Raw genomic sequence first — 17,398 nt, 5'->3', positions numbered from 1 at the left:
CGCAGAGCTGCTGGCCCAGCCTCGGCTTATTCGCAGTTTTCACATCGTTCACTGTCCCGCCCCTGAGCTGGAGAACGGTGTCATTTTCTGGACGTGTTCTGGAACAGGACAGAGGAATTTCTCACCCAGTTAGCGGCAGCTGAGCGTGCCGGGCGGCACGTCACTGCGTCCTGTCCCGTCCGATGAGCAGCCAGCCCGTGACCTCCTTTGGCAGAGACACTTTATTTGACAGAGCCCAGACGGTCTTTAAACTGCTAATTTTATGCACTAGTGACATCCATTGGCTGATCCATGTATTGCCAAATAGGGTCCACGACTCTTTTTCTGGATGTTTTTGTTCAACCCCCGTCCAGCCGCCTGCAGTGTGACCTGTAATTATCTGCCCCAGACCTCTGTAAGTGGCTAATTAGCCTCAGGCCCTGGTACTGATAACTGCACGGTGGCGATCTCTCCTACCTGGAATAAAAAACCCCTTTCCTTACATAAAACGGTTTCTTCCACGGCAGCGTTTGCCTCTGCGTTTGGTGTAGAGAAGCCACTGTGTTACCTGGTTATCGTGACTTTATCAGGCGCCAGGTTTGCCGTGGTTCATCCACAACCTCCCTCCATACAGTGATCTGGAATTAAAATACATTCAGGCCTCTTATTTTTTTTTTTCCCTTTCTAAATGAAAAACTAGTTCGCAGCGTTGGAGATGCATAAAGACTCACCCGCTTGTGCTGTTTTCTCCTCAGGTTGGAGACCAAATCGTTGAGATCAATGGAGAGCCCACCCAAGGAATCACTCACACACGAGCCATCGAGCTGATCCAGGCTGGAGGGAACAAAGTTTTGCTGCTGCTGAGACCAGGGACCGGCCTGATCCCCGATCACGGTACGTCCCAGTGCGCTCTGATCACTTTGCTTCTCTGTTGAGACAGTTCCCGGTTCCCTTTTTGGCAGCTGGGCAGGTGTTCGTGTTTGTTTTAAAATATGAGGAATCTTTTTTGGTAAAATTAACACATGACGAGGAATATTACCCATTGTATATTTGTCATTGTCATAAGTTTCACAGCTCTGTCCAAGCTAATCAAGCTTTCCTGCACAAATATGATAATTAGCACTGATTGCTTTTAAAATCAAAATTCTGAGACAGTACTCCGTTCAAAATGCCTATATTAAGAATACTATTTCTGTACAGATTTACTTTACTGCTTTTAGCCTTCTAAATTATGAAACGCTTCGTTTTCAAAGCCAAGACTTGAGAAAGCAGGGAGAGAGGCAGCTTTGCTCTCCAAATTAATTCTTTTTGTTTAAAGGTGCGAATTCTGCATCTGCAACAGGAAAGCACAACTTTGTAGGGAGGAAAAAGAAAAATGAGCTGAGCTGAGATCGGCAGCTGTGCAGAAGGGAAGGGGTTTGGTGCCCCTTGCTGTTAATCACACATTTCTCATTGAAATCTTGCTCGCTGTACTCTGTGATTTTGGTATCTAGTTCTGGGCTTTTTCTCTTCCTCCTTCAGGTTTGGCTCCTCCCAGCCTGTGTCCCTATGTGAAACCTGAGCAGCATTAAGGGCTTTCAGTGCTTTTCTTGGTTTTTCCTTAAAGACTTGGTAAATCTGCATGTCTTGTGTTCTATCCCTTCCTATTATTAAAGTGCAAAGCTATGAATAACCTTGACTTTTCACTGGTTTGAGTTTTCTTCTAGCGTAACAGTTTCAGTTCATTTGGTTTCCTTATGTTAAACGATGTAGATCAGGGACTTTGCAGTTTGCAGTTTTGCTCTGGAGGCTGTAAAGTCGTGCTGATCTGAGACTGTGTCGGTCCCGCAGAGATCACACCAGCTTTCTGAGCACCAGTTTTTTCCTAAATCACGTCTTTATGGTGGTTGTAGGCTGTAGAACAATGCAATATAGAAAACTGACTAAATATGACTTTGAGATTATGCTACTACATAATCTTTCTTAAATCAAAGATTTCATATAACATCCTGCAACCCCAGTAGTATGTAGATTTGTAGAATGCTTTTTTTCTTTTGGTAATCATTTAGTCAAATCTCTCACTGTTCACTTGCAGGTGATTGGGATAGTTCTAATCCATCTTCGTCAAATGTAATATATGAAGAACAGTCACCATTATCTTCATCTTCACATTCCCCATCCGAAGTGTGTAATGTACCAGTACCAGGAGAAGCTTTAACGAGAGTTCAGCTGTCTGAGAAACTGGAACAAGCAAAGAACACTGTGCCTGAAAAGAAAAGCACTTTAACTGAGCACCAGTTTGAGATGAAGGCTCAGGCTTCTCCCCGGAGAACAAAGAGCAGGTGGGAATGTCCCTCCAGCCCTGGGTTTGAAACCACAAAAGGCCGTTTGGAAGCCAGAAGAGACAGATCTGCGAGTCCGGAGACGTTGGTGGCTGCCGAGGGACACGTGGGATTCCACAGCCCCAGGAAAGGGGAGCCTGAAAAAGCTTTCGGAAATCTCTCACAGAAACCCGACAGGTCCAGAAAGAGCGAGAGTAAAGCCACAGAAATAGGGGTGAACGGTAGTAACAGAAAAGAGCATTCCGGTGGAGATGGAGGAAGGTCCGTCAGTCCCCAAAAGCATCTCGGGAGCGCAGAAGCGGCAGCCAGGTCACAGGAACATCCAGACAGAACAACTGGTGGTGCTAAGACGACCGTTGAGCAGTTGAGAGGTGGAAACGGTAAAACAGGAGTTTCCAGGAAAGACACGAAGCAGAAAACTTGTGGAAAGACGGAAGGGTGGTCTCCGGAGCGACAACGCGCAGCGGCTGATGAGAGGAATCTTCCGTTCAGTGACTCAAGGAGAAACGCGTCTGAAGAGGAAAAAACAAAGAAAAACTCTGGAGAGCTGAGTTCCAGCAGATTCAAAACTTCCAGTCTTTCCAATATTCCGCTGCTTTCCATGGAGAGGCAAAGGAGGCTGGAAACCCAGGAGAGCGTCACGCTGAACAGACACGGCCCGAGAGCCGCGGAGCCGCCCGACGGAACCAGAGACGACGGGATTTCCAAATCTGCCAGTAGTTCTCCAGTCAAGAAAACACCGATAACTCCTGGACCTTGGAGGGTACCGAGCGCGTGTAAAGTCACCCAAACAGCAGGTGTGGCTGAAAAACGGGTTTGACTGACACTTTTTTTTTCCTGAGAACGAGTTTTAATCGAGTTTCTAACAATGGTCATTTAAAAGCATTGTTTCTTTTCGCGAAGTCGTCGGGGTTTTTTTCAGAAACTGATTAGAGGGTGGGAAAGTATTTGATGCGTTCTTAAATTATCTAAGTGCATGAAGGACCTTTTGGATGCTTGACCGAAACCTCGTCGCTGCTGCCCCGGCCCTCGAGGCGCGTTCTGCTGCTCCCCACGTCGCGCTGCTCCGGCTTTCCCAGATAGTCGTGTGAGTTTCTGAACAAAATTATTTAACACCTGTATTGCCAATGTGATCATGACTCACTTCTTGTTCTTGTGCCAAGTTGTCTGCTGTATCCAGTCGGTCTCATCCTTCTCCTACGTACTCCGGGCCCAGAAAAGGTGAAGTTTTGTTGGAAATGGGTGTTTTCTCGAGCATGTTGCATGTTTACATAAGGAAATACACGTGTTCTGTTCTTACTGGGTCAGTAAGAAGATGGGTGAGTTGGTTCTGTCAGTTCTAGGGCAGCAAATGAGCCACTGATGCTGTTCAGTTGATGGTTTTTCTTAGATTTTTATACCCAATACAAAATCACGTAGATAAAAATTATATTTGACATAACAGATGTTTCGTAATTTTGCTTTTTATGAGCACAGCAAGATTGTTTTATTTTCTTGATTCATGAGGAGACTTGGAACAACTGTTTGCCAACATCTGTCTGAAAAGAGGAAATTCTGGGTCCTGCTGAATCACAGAACTCCGTTGGTGTCCCCCCGACGTTCTGTGTGAACACAGCGAGCGCACGTTCCTTTTCAGCCTCGCTGTGCTGCTGTGCACCAAACTCCAATTATTTAATGCCACTTCAAAATTGGGTTTTTTCGCCACTGTAGAGGTAACAACTGACCAGGACAGAACCAGCTTCAGTGAAGTTCTTGCCTGTGTATGTTCGAAATCTCCCAGATTTTACTTTGAACGTGTGACCTGCCCCAAGAGTGCTAAATAGGATGATATACGGGGTACTTAGTATCTGTTGTTTGGGCTATAATAGAGATTTTTAAAAGAGGAATGTTACTACCAGACTCTGCTGCAACATGTCCTACAGCTGTAAGAACAGCAGACAGCGGAAACTGAAGGGGTTTATTTTCTTCCATAGTTTCAGTGATGATTTCCTGACATCTTAGGTTTTTCATGACTGCAGAAGGTGGTACAAGGAGCCCATCGGTCCAGCTTGCAGGAGGGAGGAGTGTGAAAGCTCAGCCTTCACTTACTGTGTTAAAATTCAAATTATACCATTCGCTATTCGAAAGTGAATGGGTGAATAGCTCATTTTGGCTTCGAAACTGTTAATGATTTTAAAGCTTAATGAAGCACAGAGCAGTCCAGGTGACGACTTGAACAGCTTTTTAAACCGAGACTTGGAAAATTCAACAGGCTTTAAAGCAGATCTGACCTATGCTCTGCTGCTTGACTTGGGGTGATCCGTTGAGATTTGCCGTGTAGCATAATACGTACAAATACTCCGTGCGTGGAGTATGACTGTGAAAATATTTAATACTTTGAAGTAGCCTGTGTAGATATTAACCACGTATTCTTAACAAGAGATTGTTTTATGTCAACTGTCTGCACTTGCCCTCACCACTGAGTACAGTGACAAATTCAGACGTTTATACAAAGATTAATTAGCACCACTGCAATTACTTCCCAGCTCTCTTTTTTCTGTATGTTCACGTGACCTGATGTAGTGTCTGACCTGTGTGCGATTTCCCCTTCCATAGAACGTGTTTCTGTACTTTCTGTATCAGAGGACTTGGCAACGTGGCCTTGGAATGCTGAGCAATGTATGGATGTCCTGGGTGTAAATGTTTATATACTGTACAGCACCTTTATACATAACTTCTGAGGTTCTGACTAGAGAGAGACCTGTAAATCGCTCATTATTTTTTATATAGATATTAAAAAGAAACTCCAGTTGCTGGCCTGTTGGTTTTGCACTGTATAAAGTAGATTCTTTGTTGACTTTGTGGTGTGGTACTTCAAACAGCTGGACCCGTGACCCAGGTCTTAGCCACAAACATAATGCTCTTCTGGAAAACAAATGCAATTTATTATTGGAAGCGTCCTTGACTCCCTGTTCAAATAACAAATAGTCAACAAAGGTATTACAGAAATCATCGAGTCATGTAGAAACAGTTGTTAATGATGAAATACTTGTACTGTAGGTTTATTTGTACATTTTGATATATAAAATTGTCATCTCCTTTTACATCTTACAACTTTTCCGTGTACAGAAAATAGCTGTAAACAATCGACTACCAAAAAATTCTTATGCCATCTTACCCCTTCTGTGAACGAATGAAGCTATGAAAAGTTCCTCAGTTTTTTGCCTTTTTCATTACTCATAAATAGAAGACAGTAGAGTCAGTTCAGGAGGATGTAAGTTTAAGAGATGTCTGGAAAACATTTTGTTTCTCTCCAGCGCCCTTTCTAAACGCTCATCTGAGGTGTTACAGAGAACAAACAAAGCAAAATATTCCAGAGTTGCTAAATGCTTCACTTGTGAGGTTGTTCTCATGTAACTGATGTGTTTACTTGCAGAAGACCCAATGTAACCAACCAGCAGCAATCTTACATTGCTTAACTCGCAACACGCAGGCAGAATTTACCTTGTGCAGACTGAGTTTCGCTGCATCCTCCAGCAGTTCAGGTTAAAGAGGCGAAGCCTCAAGCACATGGAGCCTTTAGGGAAAGAAGACGCTCTCCCACACATCCAGATAAACGCAGGCGCGCGGTGCCGGTCTGAGCGGAGCGCTGATGGACGCTCAATGGGAACGTTTCGGTGCCTCTCCAGGGCTCTCGGTGACACAGGAGGGCCGACCCTTCACTCCTCGCATGCACACGACTCAGATTTTAGCGAACCGAGGCCCCTGTCGCTGCTGTCCCGCAGGTTTTCGTGGGCGATGCCCCAACCGGGCGCACACAGTTCAGCCAGTTCCAGTGCGGCCACCAGCACTCAGCCCCGTTAATTCTGTTAATTCTGCGTGGCCATGCCAGGGCCCGGCTTCACCCATTGACCAGTTCAGCCCATTTGTCGTAGAACAGTGAAGCAGAGGGAAAACTGCTGAAACATACACTGAGAATCTGTTTTAAAAAAAATAATAATTACAGATTTCCATAGTTTGAGAGCACCTCTGCTTTTTGCCCAAGGTATCGGTTGTCTTCTCTGGTCTGTCCTGGGGGGGAGGGCTGAGCGCCAGTGTTTGGTCAGGTCACGGTTTGATTTTCCATAGCTGAAAAGAGATACTGAGAGTAAGCACAGGTCTGAAAGCTTTTCAGCGACAGGTAAGACTCAGTGTCCTGGGCCCATCCTGCGCCGAACGCTCCACTCAGTGAGCTCTGGTTTAAAAGCGTGAGCCGCAGGATGGCTGCGTCTTCATTCTGAAAGGAAAGAGCCCAGGATTCTGACTAACGGCTTTAAGTGGACACCAAAGACCTGAGCGGGGCTGAAATTTAAGTCAGCCCTGTCCTTCCCTCCCAGACTGGCTCAAGGAGATGGAGATTCCTTCAGCGGGGTCTGTTCTCTGAATTCCCATCTCCAGGAGCCTCAGGCAAAGCCAAGACCCGTCTGCTGGGGTGGGAGGAATTTGGCAATGGCACAAAAGTGACCCCAATGCGATGGTTCCCATTAGTTTGCGTGGGAGTTGTACTTACTCTGATGTTGAATCCTAGAAGATCACTTACAACGCCTGAGACAGCAGAGAGTATTACAACACGTGTTATATTGTAGATTAATGGATTCATGGTCAGTCCGTACAGCCTGAACGGAGTGTCTAATTCCTGCAGTGAAAGGGGGGAAAAACCAAACTCCATGAGCGTTAGTCCATACCAGAATGAATCTTCTGACTTTTAGCTTAATACTGGTGCTCTGGCAGACTTTGCTAGCCATGCACTGCCTCTGTGTCCATACTGACATGTAGGTAAGAGAAATCCCCACTCTATTTCAGGCCTCCCAGCCCAAAGCTGTCTTCTAGCAGCCCCAAAGCTGTTTTCTAACAGCTGTGCTGAATCTGAAAAGTCTCCTTCATAGCAACAGCCGCTGGCTGCGTAAGAAGAACTTGACACAACCGGCTGTAGGATTTGTCTGGACTAATTTCTGTGGCTCTTAGACTGTGCCCGCTCTTTTCCAAGTACCTGCTCTGCCGCCACCAAAAAGCTTCAATATCAAAGCTGCTGAAGGAAAATGAGATTCACGCAGTAAGACGACACTGTGTCTCCTCTCTTATCTCAATCCCAGTGAGCTGCTGCTAATCAAGTGTTTGCAGCACTAATTAACTACAGCAGTCTTGTGTTGCTTGATATGGCACAGCTACAGGAGCACAGAAGGACCTTTGTGAGAACCTAGTTACCTCACTGAGAGACAACCCAGTGGGAAGAGCAAAACCACCGTTGTCATTAGTGCTCACTGAAAATGTAGCACCTGTGTGTTTTTAGGGAGAGCAGCTTTTACCTTCAGGAGCTTTGTGGACAGTTTCAAAACATTGTTCACTAGAGAGAGCTGCTCTTTCTTGTTTGGCTTCTTCTCCATCTTCAGGTATAAGTTGATCTGTGACAGACATTACAGACCACATATTGATATTCCAGCACTGGCCCCCGACTCATTTCTAACTGTGGGAAATTAGAGCCATTTTTTTCCATCTGCTGTCACTCCTGAAGAAGTGATGCAGCCACAGACAGAGCAGTTTTGCAGTGAGATCATCATTCTTTTCTCGATTGACATGGCTAATGTGCTAACCCAAAGACAAAAATAATCTACAGTTTCAGAATTTGAGTCTGTCCAAATGTTTAACAGCTTGTCCCTTCCCAGCTGTACAGTGGTTTAGTGCCTTTTGTCCAGCACAAGGGTTTCTTTCTAAATTTTAAAATTTGCAGTATTTTTTAAACTGGTTTCAAATGCAATAATTATATATAAACAAGCTACAAAGCCGAAGGGAGAGTACGCTAAATGGAGATACCTGCTCGGTGAGCAAGATGGAAATGTTACTGTACTTCTTGTTGGTCTCGGAGCCCAAAGATGCCAGACGTAGTAAAAAGAGAAGAAGTGCTGCCTCCCAGATGAGGAACTCCCAGTTGTAAGCTGCCTTCAGAAATGTTTTGTGACCCTTAAGTACCTGTATTGAAAAGAAAAATTGAAAAAAAAGCCAGCGTCAATAACAAGTTACATGCCTGTTTTTGGAGAAGAGCAAAAGCCTTGTCCTCCCTCCTCTCCTGCACAGCCGCCCGTGCTCTCGAGCTGCTGCCAGCTTTGCATTTCAAGTGTGATTCACTCATATTTAAAGTAAAAGGTCTTGTTTCTAACCTGGCTTTAGCTTGGAATTTGATTTTTTTTTTCTTTCTGCCTTGAAAAGTGCACTTGTTCTTTCTCTTTCCAATTAACTGGTAATAAAGTGTCTCTCTTTTCACGTGTGCTCATCCCACCGGCAGCCTCTGATCGCCACAGCCAAACTGACGCTGCCTTTCCCAGTACGTGCTCAGCGGGTCCAGTACTGCAGGACTGGTGCTGTCACTGCTCCCTCCGGCCACCACAGTGTGTCACTGTCCCCTGATCAGCGATCTCGCTGCTACTGCATCTTCACGGTATCAAAAACTTGCCTAAAAAACACTAACGAATCTCTTGCCAAAACCAAACCCCAAGAAAACGGCTCCAGCGTTAACACTTCTTACTAAACAGAAGGTTTAGTGAGGGATTAAAAGGTGCAAGTAATAATTATGGACTTGCTTTTCAACAAGAGTGGTTAAAGAGGGTGCTGCAATCAGCCCTCTGAAATAAAATGTCCTGTGAACACTGGAGGTGTTTGTGCACAAAAGCCTGTGTTCTGAAATTTCCCTAATGATTATAAAAACCTGCTCTCCTCTGGCAACACAGACAATGAACATTGTCACCAACTAAACATGACAAAGCTTTTAAAAAACGCAAACCCCTCCATATTACTTAGGAGACAAAAGCTACAGTTCAAGCACCCTGTAGGCTGGCAACAGAAAAACCTTCAGTACTTTTGGGTTTTCCCCCTAGTTCTTAAAAAGTTAAAATCTCACCTGGGCGCAGCATATAAAAGCAATTGAAAGAGCCAGTAAGAAGACCGACGATACGACAACATCCACAGATCGCTGGGGGCCTCGGCGCTGCGGAAACAAAGACACTGAATCAGGGGAAGGTCCGAATGCAGATCTGAATGTCAGGGCTCACCCCAGAGAGCTGGAGTTGTGCAATGGCTCCAGTGCTGCCATCCCTGTACAGAGAACAGTCCGTGTCCCCAGAGACCTGGTGACACCCGCTGTAATAACCAAACGCACCCAGCACGGATCAGAACTCACCTTTAGATAGGAACGAAGGGATAACCAGATCTTAATGTTTTCTACTTTCTTCAGTCTGAAGTGAGGAATTTCATATTTCCTGGCTTTCCGAGCAGATGTAATGTGACTAAAAAGCTTGGCAAACAAAAACCTCTGCAAATTAAAAACAAAAAACATACACACACAAACAGAACTTAGTCTAAACCAAAAAAGATTGCTCAGGATTGCTCGAAGGTAACGGGGAGCGGTGCTCAGCCTCATGATGCACCAGGGAAGCCCAGCGGGACCTCGACCCAACCTCTCCGGTAAATCCCGGTGGTCCATTAAACGGTCCATTAAACCCACCTGTTTGTACGTTCTCTCAGCAACACACATCATGAAGAAAAACATCCAGGTTAAGCAAAGTCTTTCCAGGAAGTTGATGACAGATAAAACAACAACGGCGGTGCTGGCAGGCGCCCCACAAAAGATGTGCAAAAGCTCCTTCAGAGAAATGGAGCACAGCTGCTCCAGGTTGTCTGTGCAGAAGAGTCTGTAGAGGAACGGCAGGAACGCTAATCCAATGGTGATGACGTTCCCCAGCATCTGATACCCCACTCCTTGCTGGTAGGCATTAACCTGACAAGCAGGAACAAAAATAGAATCATTACCTGGGGTTTTGCATCAAGGAAAAGGCATTAATTCAATGTGGCAGCATTAAGTCAATCAAGCATTCAGTTCCCCTTCCCTTCAAAGGACAGAGCCTAAAATAATTCCACTCATTTCAGTCCAAAACCAACAACAATCAGTCAGTCAATAATAAACCCACCACCTTCAGCACACTGCACACAGCCAACAATAATCAGCACTCATCAACCTCCTAAATTTTGGTTTATGCAATTTTTAATTAACATGTATGGGACAACTGTACCAGCAGTTGAGGAGGGAGCAGTTTTACACTGCACTTGATATTTGCAACTGCACTTGATATTTGCATGTATAACTATTTTCAGGTTTTTTGGTGGCTGTTTTTTAGAGCATGAGGGAGAGAGGTGGTGCCGCCTTACAGCCCCCTTACCCTGCTCATGATAATCCCGCTGATCTCCAGCACGGACATATCCACCTTCTTACAGTCGTTCCCTTCCCAGATCAGTGCACTCACTTTTGCAGATGCTGGGCTTGTATTCTGCAGCCAAAGCAAATGGTTCTACAGAAGAGAAAAGAACGCAAAAGGCGTATAATGCCTTTCTGTCCCGCTATTAAATCATGCTTTTTCCTATAAAGTATTTAGATTGAGAGGGGGATTCTAAATTTGTCTTTGGGTGAAATAGTCTGGTTTAGGATTATCAGTGGTCCAGATAATACCGGGGGGAGGAGGGAGTTGATAATTGATGCAATTTAGATCATTCCAGACTCTTGTGTGATTAGCACGGTTGACAGAATGGGCTCATCCAGCATAAGGTCGCTCACGTTATACCAACAGCATTCAGACATGTCTTTGATATCATTTGGGCAGACGGGGAGAAGAGGGGCACCTGAAACTGGGGGAAAAAAGATGGGGGGGAAGAGAAATCTTTCATAGTATTCTCAGCTACTGGATACAAACGGACAAACCTGCTGGAAAACGTCTTCTTTCAGGTCCCGCCTGGTTCCTCGCACCGTCGTGTCCTCGCTGTCGCTGGTGCAGGACGAGCGGCACTCAGGGCCGTGCAGCAGGTCGTCCCACAGCATGTCCTCTGTCTCCGAGTCGTGGCGGGTGCTCTCTGAGTCCCGCCGGCTCCCAGCACAGCTCCGGGCTCCCACGCTCACGCAGGACCTCGAGTCCTTCGAAAATGAACAAAATGTCCACAGTCCATTTGCAAAACCACCCCAAATTGGCTTCCTGGGACAGCGGGGAACTCCCCAGCACACCCGTCTGCTGCAAACTGGGAAAGAAAATGGAACTCGCTGGTAGTTTTTGCACCCGCTGTTTCTGCACGGGAAGTCACACAGGCAGCATTAGTTCCCCGCTTCTATTCCCAACTTTACAAAATAAAAGTTGACTTATTCTAATGCAAAAGTTTTCCGGCTTCTACATAATCTAGTTTAAGATATAATTGATTTTTAAATTTATTTATAGGTTTTTATATTTATAATTTTATATTCCTATCTTTTACTTATATTTCTATTTTATTTTCAGGTGGGGGGAGTGGCAAAGGGGACGACAAACCAAGTAATGAAGTTAATTAGTATATATCACAGAATAATTTATTTCTTCATTTTAAAATTGAAAGTTGTTTGCATAAAAGCTACAATACAGTGATGCCTCCCAAACCACAAGAGCAATTGTAGCAATTCAACGGGAGCAATTAGAGGCAGCTTGGACCATACTATGCTGCCAAGAGAGTGATTTTTTTTGGTTGGTTGGTTTGTTTTTGTTAAACAAAGGAGTAAACTCACAATTGTGAGCAAAGTTTACGAAGCTGCAAACGAGCAGGGAGCGAGGCCACACCTGATTCTGAAGATGCTGAGGTGCTGTGATTTAATCAGAGTCTGTTCTGATGGGGAGGACGTCCCTGCACTGGCCAGGCCCAGTAAACACCGTCTCGAGTTTGTGACCGTACCTGACTGTATAACGCGGATTCCAGTTCTGATTCCACGACGCTGTCGGAGTCTCTGGCACCTTTCAGGACTTGCTTGACCTGCCAAAACCAAAGGAAAACCAGCTCATTATCCACAGCAAAGAACTGCGTGGAAAACAGCACAAATTCCACATGAGTACCTGTGAGACAGCGTAGTTCAGGGAAACAAGAGGCCGCTTTTTCTTCTCTTCATAGCTATTGTCACTGGAAGCCCCTTCTACATTCTGGTGTAACAAGATCCTTTGTGCCGTCGCTTCAGCATCCTCCTCGCTCGAAAGCTCGTCAGAAATGGCACCTCTGTTGGCGCTGCCATCCTGGAAATGCAGCAGTCCAGTAAATGCCCAGTAAGACGAGGGCACCAATAAAGGACTGGCCCGAATCGCATCAAACCAAAGGTTCAAAGCCACCGTTTAACACCTTCCCAATCCAGAGGGGCCTCACAAGTAACTCCACAAAGCTTCACGTTTTAAAGATCTCAACAGAGGCCACGATGCTTTAACTCTTCTCTCTCCCCAAGGGGTGTTTCAGTCTTTACTTTCCTGCCTCCCCTCTGAGAGGATATTGTGGGGAACCGCTTGCAAGGCAAATTATTTTACAGAACCGCTTTTGAAAATTGCTCATTTATTTATTTTTAATCAGCAGCCTTCCTTGACTGAACATCTTGTGATCAAGAGTCTGTACAATTAAATGAGCACTTTGATAAATGTTCAGTTGAGAAGTAAAAAAGGATTTTAGGTTACCCATAAGCAGGCAAAGATTAGTAGAAAAAGGAGTATCTTGTATTAGATCAAATCATACAGTTAAGCATCAACAAACTTTTGGACACATAGAGAACACAATGAAATTTGAGACTTCAAATGGGTCTTTCCTGCCGGTACCTGATGGCTCTTTTCCCCATCAGAAAGTTTATTTTTCTCTTTGAAGTGCAACGGTCTGTATTCAGATCTGGCGTGTCTGTGCTTAATTCCGTTATTCACAGCATTCACTCCATTTTCTGTCTCGGTCCCTTTCTCAGCTACCAACTTTACTCTTCTAATCCTATGAGAGAAAATACAATTAAAGGCTTTTATGTCAGAGAAAGGCTCTTTGAGGAAAATATCACAGTCTCTTTCACTTGCCGCACAGGCACAACATTGAACAATATAGCTAAGGGAATATATAATTGTCTTCTCCTGACAGGCTCTTTGTGTCCTGATTCTGTTGAAGAGACTTATCTCTGCTTCACTCTCACTGGATAGTTCTTTTGTAACTCTAATAGTACCTTAAAACTTCTAAAATTTTTTCTTAGTATTATTTGGAAGAAAAAAAAATAGAGCAATTCAGAAGGCAAAAACTCCTCATCAAGAGAAAGGACCTGCCAGTTGAAAACTCGTCAAAAAACTCACCTGAGAAAACAGAAGACACTGAAATATTATCCCAAACGATCTATCCTGCTTTGCCTCAAGTTACTTTTAGAAAAAATCAGGTGGTAAAGTGAGATGACTATCCAAGCAACTCAAACTAGGAGGCACGATTGCTTCCGGAACTCAGGTGAAAGAGCAATGTAATTCCAGCACACACATTCAAGGAATGTCGCTTATCTGATTAATAAAAATAAGCTCGGCCACTTTCTGCAGCTCATCTAACGCTCAGTTTTAGCTGTAGTGTGGGACATGGAATCACCTCTGTATAAGGACACACTAAAAATTCATGAGGAATCAGCCTCCTTCAATACCAAGAGTGGTTTTAGTTCAAAATAAACTAACTGGCAGACTTTGGGGATGTCAGTGACCACATAACATTCTGTCTTCATTTTCCAGATATCAAATTGTTCACAGTGTCATCACAAATACAAAAAGCCCATGAAGATCACGTACCTCCTTCGGAAAAGCACACTAAATACATTGCTAAGAGGGGATGCAGATTCAGACTGCTCTTCTTTACTATTTTTGTCAGGAGAAGACCAACTGTTCCCATCGACACCCACAGATTTGCGTAACTTCCTGATTTTTAAAGAGAAGATAATTAAATTTGCATAGCAAGCCACTTTTAGGTCTTTTGAGAAAGACCTGAATCAGATTTGAACAGCCTTTTAGATGCTGTTTTTCTTAAGGCATGCAGACAGAATGCTTTTTTCCAAATAAAAGAAATTTTATTTGGACTAACAGAAGTTATGCAATGAATATATCTCTAGTACAGGATGCAAACGCCGAAATCTGGACAAAACTCTACACACATCCACCATCCTGTGTTATAATATATCAGTGTTTAAACTGTTCGGGGTCCAACCAGACTGGTTTGCAAAAGCCTGAAGTTGCCTTTCCGCATGGAACGGCCTTCTCCGGCCACAGAAAGAAACTCTATTAAAAGCTACATTAGAAAAAGGCCCAACTGACAACTAAACCACACCTAGCAGAGCCTGATAAATTTGCTGCTTTTGTCTTGGTTACGAGAAGGTTACAAGACAGAAAATACTCATTTTCCAATTTATGGTTAAATAACATTTACACAAAACCAGAAGATATCTACCCATTCACTTCTACCATCATATGCTTTGATGCGGACAAAGGAACCCACTCCGCACTCACCTCCTCCGCCTGCTCAGCCCGTTGTTTCCCGAAGGTTTGTTGATCTGGGTGGACACGATTTGACAGTGAACGGTTCCCATCAGTAACATAAGGCACATGGGTCCCATGACTTCACTTGCGTTCACCACAGGCATGGTGAAATACAACACAACAGCTACAACTGAAAAGGAGAAAATTGTACCAAATGCAAAAACTAAGAGCACGGCCCAGTTCTTCTATTTTAACTATTTTAGTCTGTTTTATAATTTTGGCAAATACTAGTGCCACACATCTTGCAATCTACATTAAGTTTCAGATAGGGTCCTTATGCTTCAGAATATGGACTACAAAATTACGTCGCATTCCTTGCAGAAAAAGGATTGTGGCACAGACTGCCACCAGCCCTTACCTTGCATAACGTAGAGCACCAGGAGCCACATAAAAATACGCTGGGAAGTAACCTGTATCCACCACTGGCTGAATAACGGAAAAAACACAACTCGCACAATTCCCTTCCGAGTCAGCGACGTCCAGGGAATTTCAGGCTTGGCTTTGGCAAATGTAGAGCCTTGGGATTAAAGGAAACATGAGTCGTTAATGGCAAATTACAAGAATTTCTTTACTCGTGGCCAAACCAGACCCTGCCAGAAGGCTGCGGTTCTGAAGGGCGACAAAAATCTTTTAGAAACCCCTAGGCACAATGTAGCAAGACTAAGCCTGATGTAGCAAGACTGGGCATAACATAACAGAAACCTAACAGAAAAACAATAGCTCTATAGAGACTGGACGTGAGACAAAGCGGGATGGCCTTGGCTTGCAAGCTGGGAAAGTGGAATGTTCCACTAAATGAAGAAAGAGCTACATGACATTTGCTGAGTAGCAGCTCAAAATTACAATGTGCATGCTCAAGAAATTAGGTCAAGAAGCCGATACTGGGGACCACTAGAGACCCCTGATGAAGACTCCCAAATACCAAAGAAGGACTTCTGGCAAAGGGCAGGGTTCTGGAAATAATTTACATTTAATGCATTAACTAAGCAGTAGAAACAAATGAATATGCAATAGATGTATGCGATAAATACCAAGAAGTGCAAATCATGCACACGCTCAATTAGAGGAGCGATCCTCCGAGCATCCGGCGCGCTGTAATAAAAGTGCTGCTTTTTAACAGCGTTAAAAAGTCTTTTTGCCAACTTTTTGGTAATGCTACCCGACCGCTCAGTTCTGCTTTTGCTGAGCCACCCCGAGTTCCTCCTGCCTCTGCCTTGAGGTTTGCAATGTTATTTTTGCACCAACGCTCCGAGCACGGGCGTCCTGCCCGGGTATGGCCTGAGCCAACAGCGTTCGTTATCCTGCCTCCAAAAGCAGCCAAGAGCGGGTGTCAAGGAAGATAAACACAAGAACAAACATATGGATTCTTTACCCAAGCATGATACGGGTATGATCAGTATTTGTAATCAATACTGGTTATGAGCATTGGTATTTAAAATTTTCATTAAGAATTTAATTTTCCTCATTGTCCTCAACAACACAAAACTAAAGCACGCTAAAAATACGTTCAAGCAGATGCTTTTGCAGACCAGGTCTGATCTAGAGAACAGACACAGAGCTTTGTAGAACATTCAAATTTGGGACTTCTTGAAGAGGCAGCAAAATACTGGAACGTTTTCCAGTTTGAACACATCTACTATAGAAATGCTCTGTGCATTGAGCTTCATTTTAAATTAGAATTTACTGATATTTTGCATGTGATATTCTGCTCCTTGTGTTTTTAATTTATCCTTTCAGATGCCACAAATCCAGCCGGGAACCGCTCACCTCTGATCAAATCCACGTCGATCAGGTCCGGCTGGATGTGGCCCTTCTTCTTAGGCTTGGTTTTAAGGCCCTGCAAAACCAATCCCAAAGGCCCGTTAGCTGCAAAAGGCACCGAGCCCAGGCCGCCCGGGTGGCTGAGCCCCGGCCGCCGCCGTTACCTTCATCTCGGTCTGCTCGATGGATTTCTCCCATATCTGCTGGTCGTAGGCCCCGATCTGCAAGGGGAGGAGGAGGCTGAGGGTCCGGCCGGGCCCGCGCCCGCCCGCCCCGCGCCGCACTCACCTTCTTCTGGTACCAGGAAATGGCATCTCTGTCGCGACAGGCCATGGGGGGCCCGGGGAGCAGCGGCGGGATCGGGGCGGCCCGGGGGGATCGGGGCGGCCCGGGCCCGGTACCGACCCCAGCACCGGCCGGGCCGCTGTTACCCTGGAGACCGCCGAGAGCGCGGCACTCGATTGGCTCCGCCTGCTCCCCCCCGCCCCGCCCAGGCAGCACTAGGAGAGCGCCGAGCCCCGCTCCGCCCCCGCAGAAAGAAGCAGCCAAAGGCAGGTAAAGGACAAAAAAATCAGACTTTTTGTTTATTAAAAAAATACTTTACAGGAAAAAAATTCTATGCATTCCGTTGGACTATTTTACAAAGAAGTCGCGTAACAGTTGGACACTGGTGTACAGCTACTGCCGTTCGAGCATTCACAGCGAGGCTCAGCCACGACCATGGGAAAACCTCTTCCAACACTTGCTAATGTCAATAAATATATACTAAGGCCGAACAAAGCAAACAGTCTTCCAGGCAATTGTACACGTCCTCTGTAGGCAGAGACCTTAGATAAATTAAAACCACAGAAAAAAAAAAAATCGTAGCTGCCAATCAAAATGAAATTAAAAAAAAAATTCACAAAACCAGCAATACAGAAGTCTCTTTACATGTTGTACAAAGGAACCAGAAGCGTGTGTGTTTCTCTAGAC

At 44.9% G+C, this 17,398-nt stretch overlaps 2 protein-coding genes across 4 annotated transcripts in view; one reads left to right on the top strand and one right to left on the bottom strand.

Annotated features, from left to right (window-relative positions):
- The window catches only part of MAGI3 (membrane associated guanylate kinase, WW and PDZ domain containing 3), a 60,809-nt gene extending 55,268 nt beyond the window's left edge, over window positions 1-5,541 (top strand). The window contains exons 20-22 of one of the 2 annotated variants that reach the window (XM_065649706.1): window positions 735-873; window positions 1,501-1,590; window positions 2,054-2,141. In XM_065649706.1, coding sequence (XP_065505778.1) covers window positions 735-873; window positions 1,501-1,550 — 189 coding nt within the window. In that variant the 3' untranslated portion in view covers window positions 1,551-1,590; window positions 2,054-2,141. Of the gene's footprint in view, window positions 1-734; window positions 874-1,500; window positions 1,591-2,053 lie in introns of both variants that reach the window. The other variant, XM_065649705.1, reaches the window with a different exon arrangement.
- On the bottom strand, window positions 5,224-16,872 carry PHTF1 (putative homeodomain transcription factor 1). Of its 2 annotated transcripts, XM_065649711.1 has the most exons (18): window positions 16,715-16,872; window positions 16,591-16,647; window positions 16,433-16,502; window positions 15,024-15,182; window positions 14,636-14,795; window positions 13,925-14,050; window positions 12,947-13,106; window positions 12,209-12,382; window positions 12,051-12,128; window positions 11,062-11,271; window positions 10,526-10,654; window positions 9,814-10,086; window positions 9,490-9,621; window positions 9,211-9,297; window positions 8,130-8,285; window positions 7,625-7,720; window positions 6,829-6,954; window positions 5,224-6,407 (listed from the first exon to the last, which is right to left on the bottom strand). In XM_065649711.1, the coding sequence occupies exons 1-18, from the start codon at window positions 16,757-16,759 to the stop codon at window positions 6,387-6,389; spliced, it is 2,259 nt and encodes a 752-aa protein (XP_065505783.1). In that variant the 5' UTR covers window positions 16,760-16,872; the 3' UTR covers window positions 5,224-6,386. The 2 variants fall into 2 exon arrangements, with proteins under 2 accessions (XP_065505783.1, XP_065505784.1); XM_065649712.1 differs by lacking the exon at window positions 13,925-14,050.
- Between the last annotated feature and the right edge of the window lie 526 nt (window positions 16,873-17,398).

Source organism: Caloenas nicobarica, chromosome 21 (genome assembly GCF_036013445.1).
Source record: "Caloenas nicobarica isolate bCalNic1 chromosome 21, bCalNic1.hap1, whole genome shotgun sequence".
Classification (NCBI taxonomy): domain Eukaryota; kingdom Metazoa; phylum Chordata; class Aves; order Columbiformes; family Columbidae; genus Caloenas; species Caloenas nicobarica.
This window is presented reverse-complemented; position numbering and strand designations above follow the sequence as displayed.

Coding starts and splice junctions, on each gene's coding strand:
- PHTF1 (XM_065649711.1), bottom strand. CDS start 16,759: ATGGCCTGTCGCGACAGAGATGCCATTTCCTGGTACCAGAAGAAG. Junction 14,796..15,023: donor GGTGCTCTACGTTATGCAAG/GTAAGGGCTGGT, acceptor TCTCCTTTTCAG/TTGTAGCTGTTGTGTTGTAT. Junction 10,655..11,061: donor AAGAAGACGTTTTCCAGCAG/GTTTGTCCGTTT, acceptor TCTCTTCTGTAG/AACCATTTGCTTTGGCTGCA.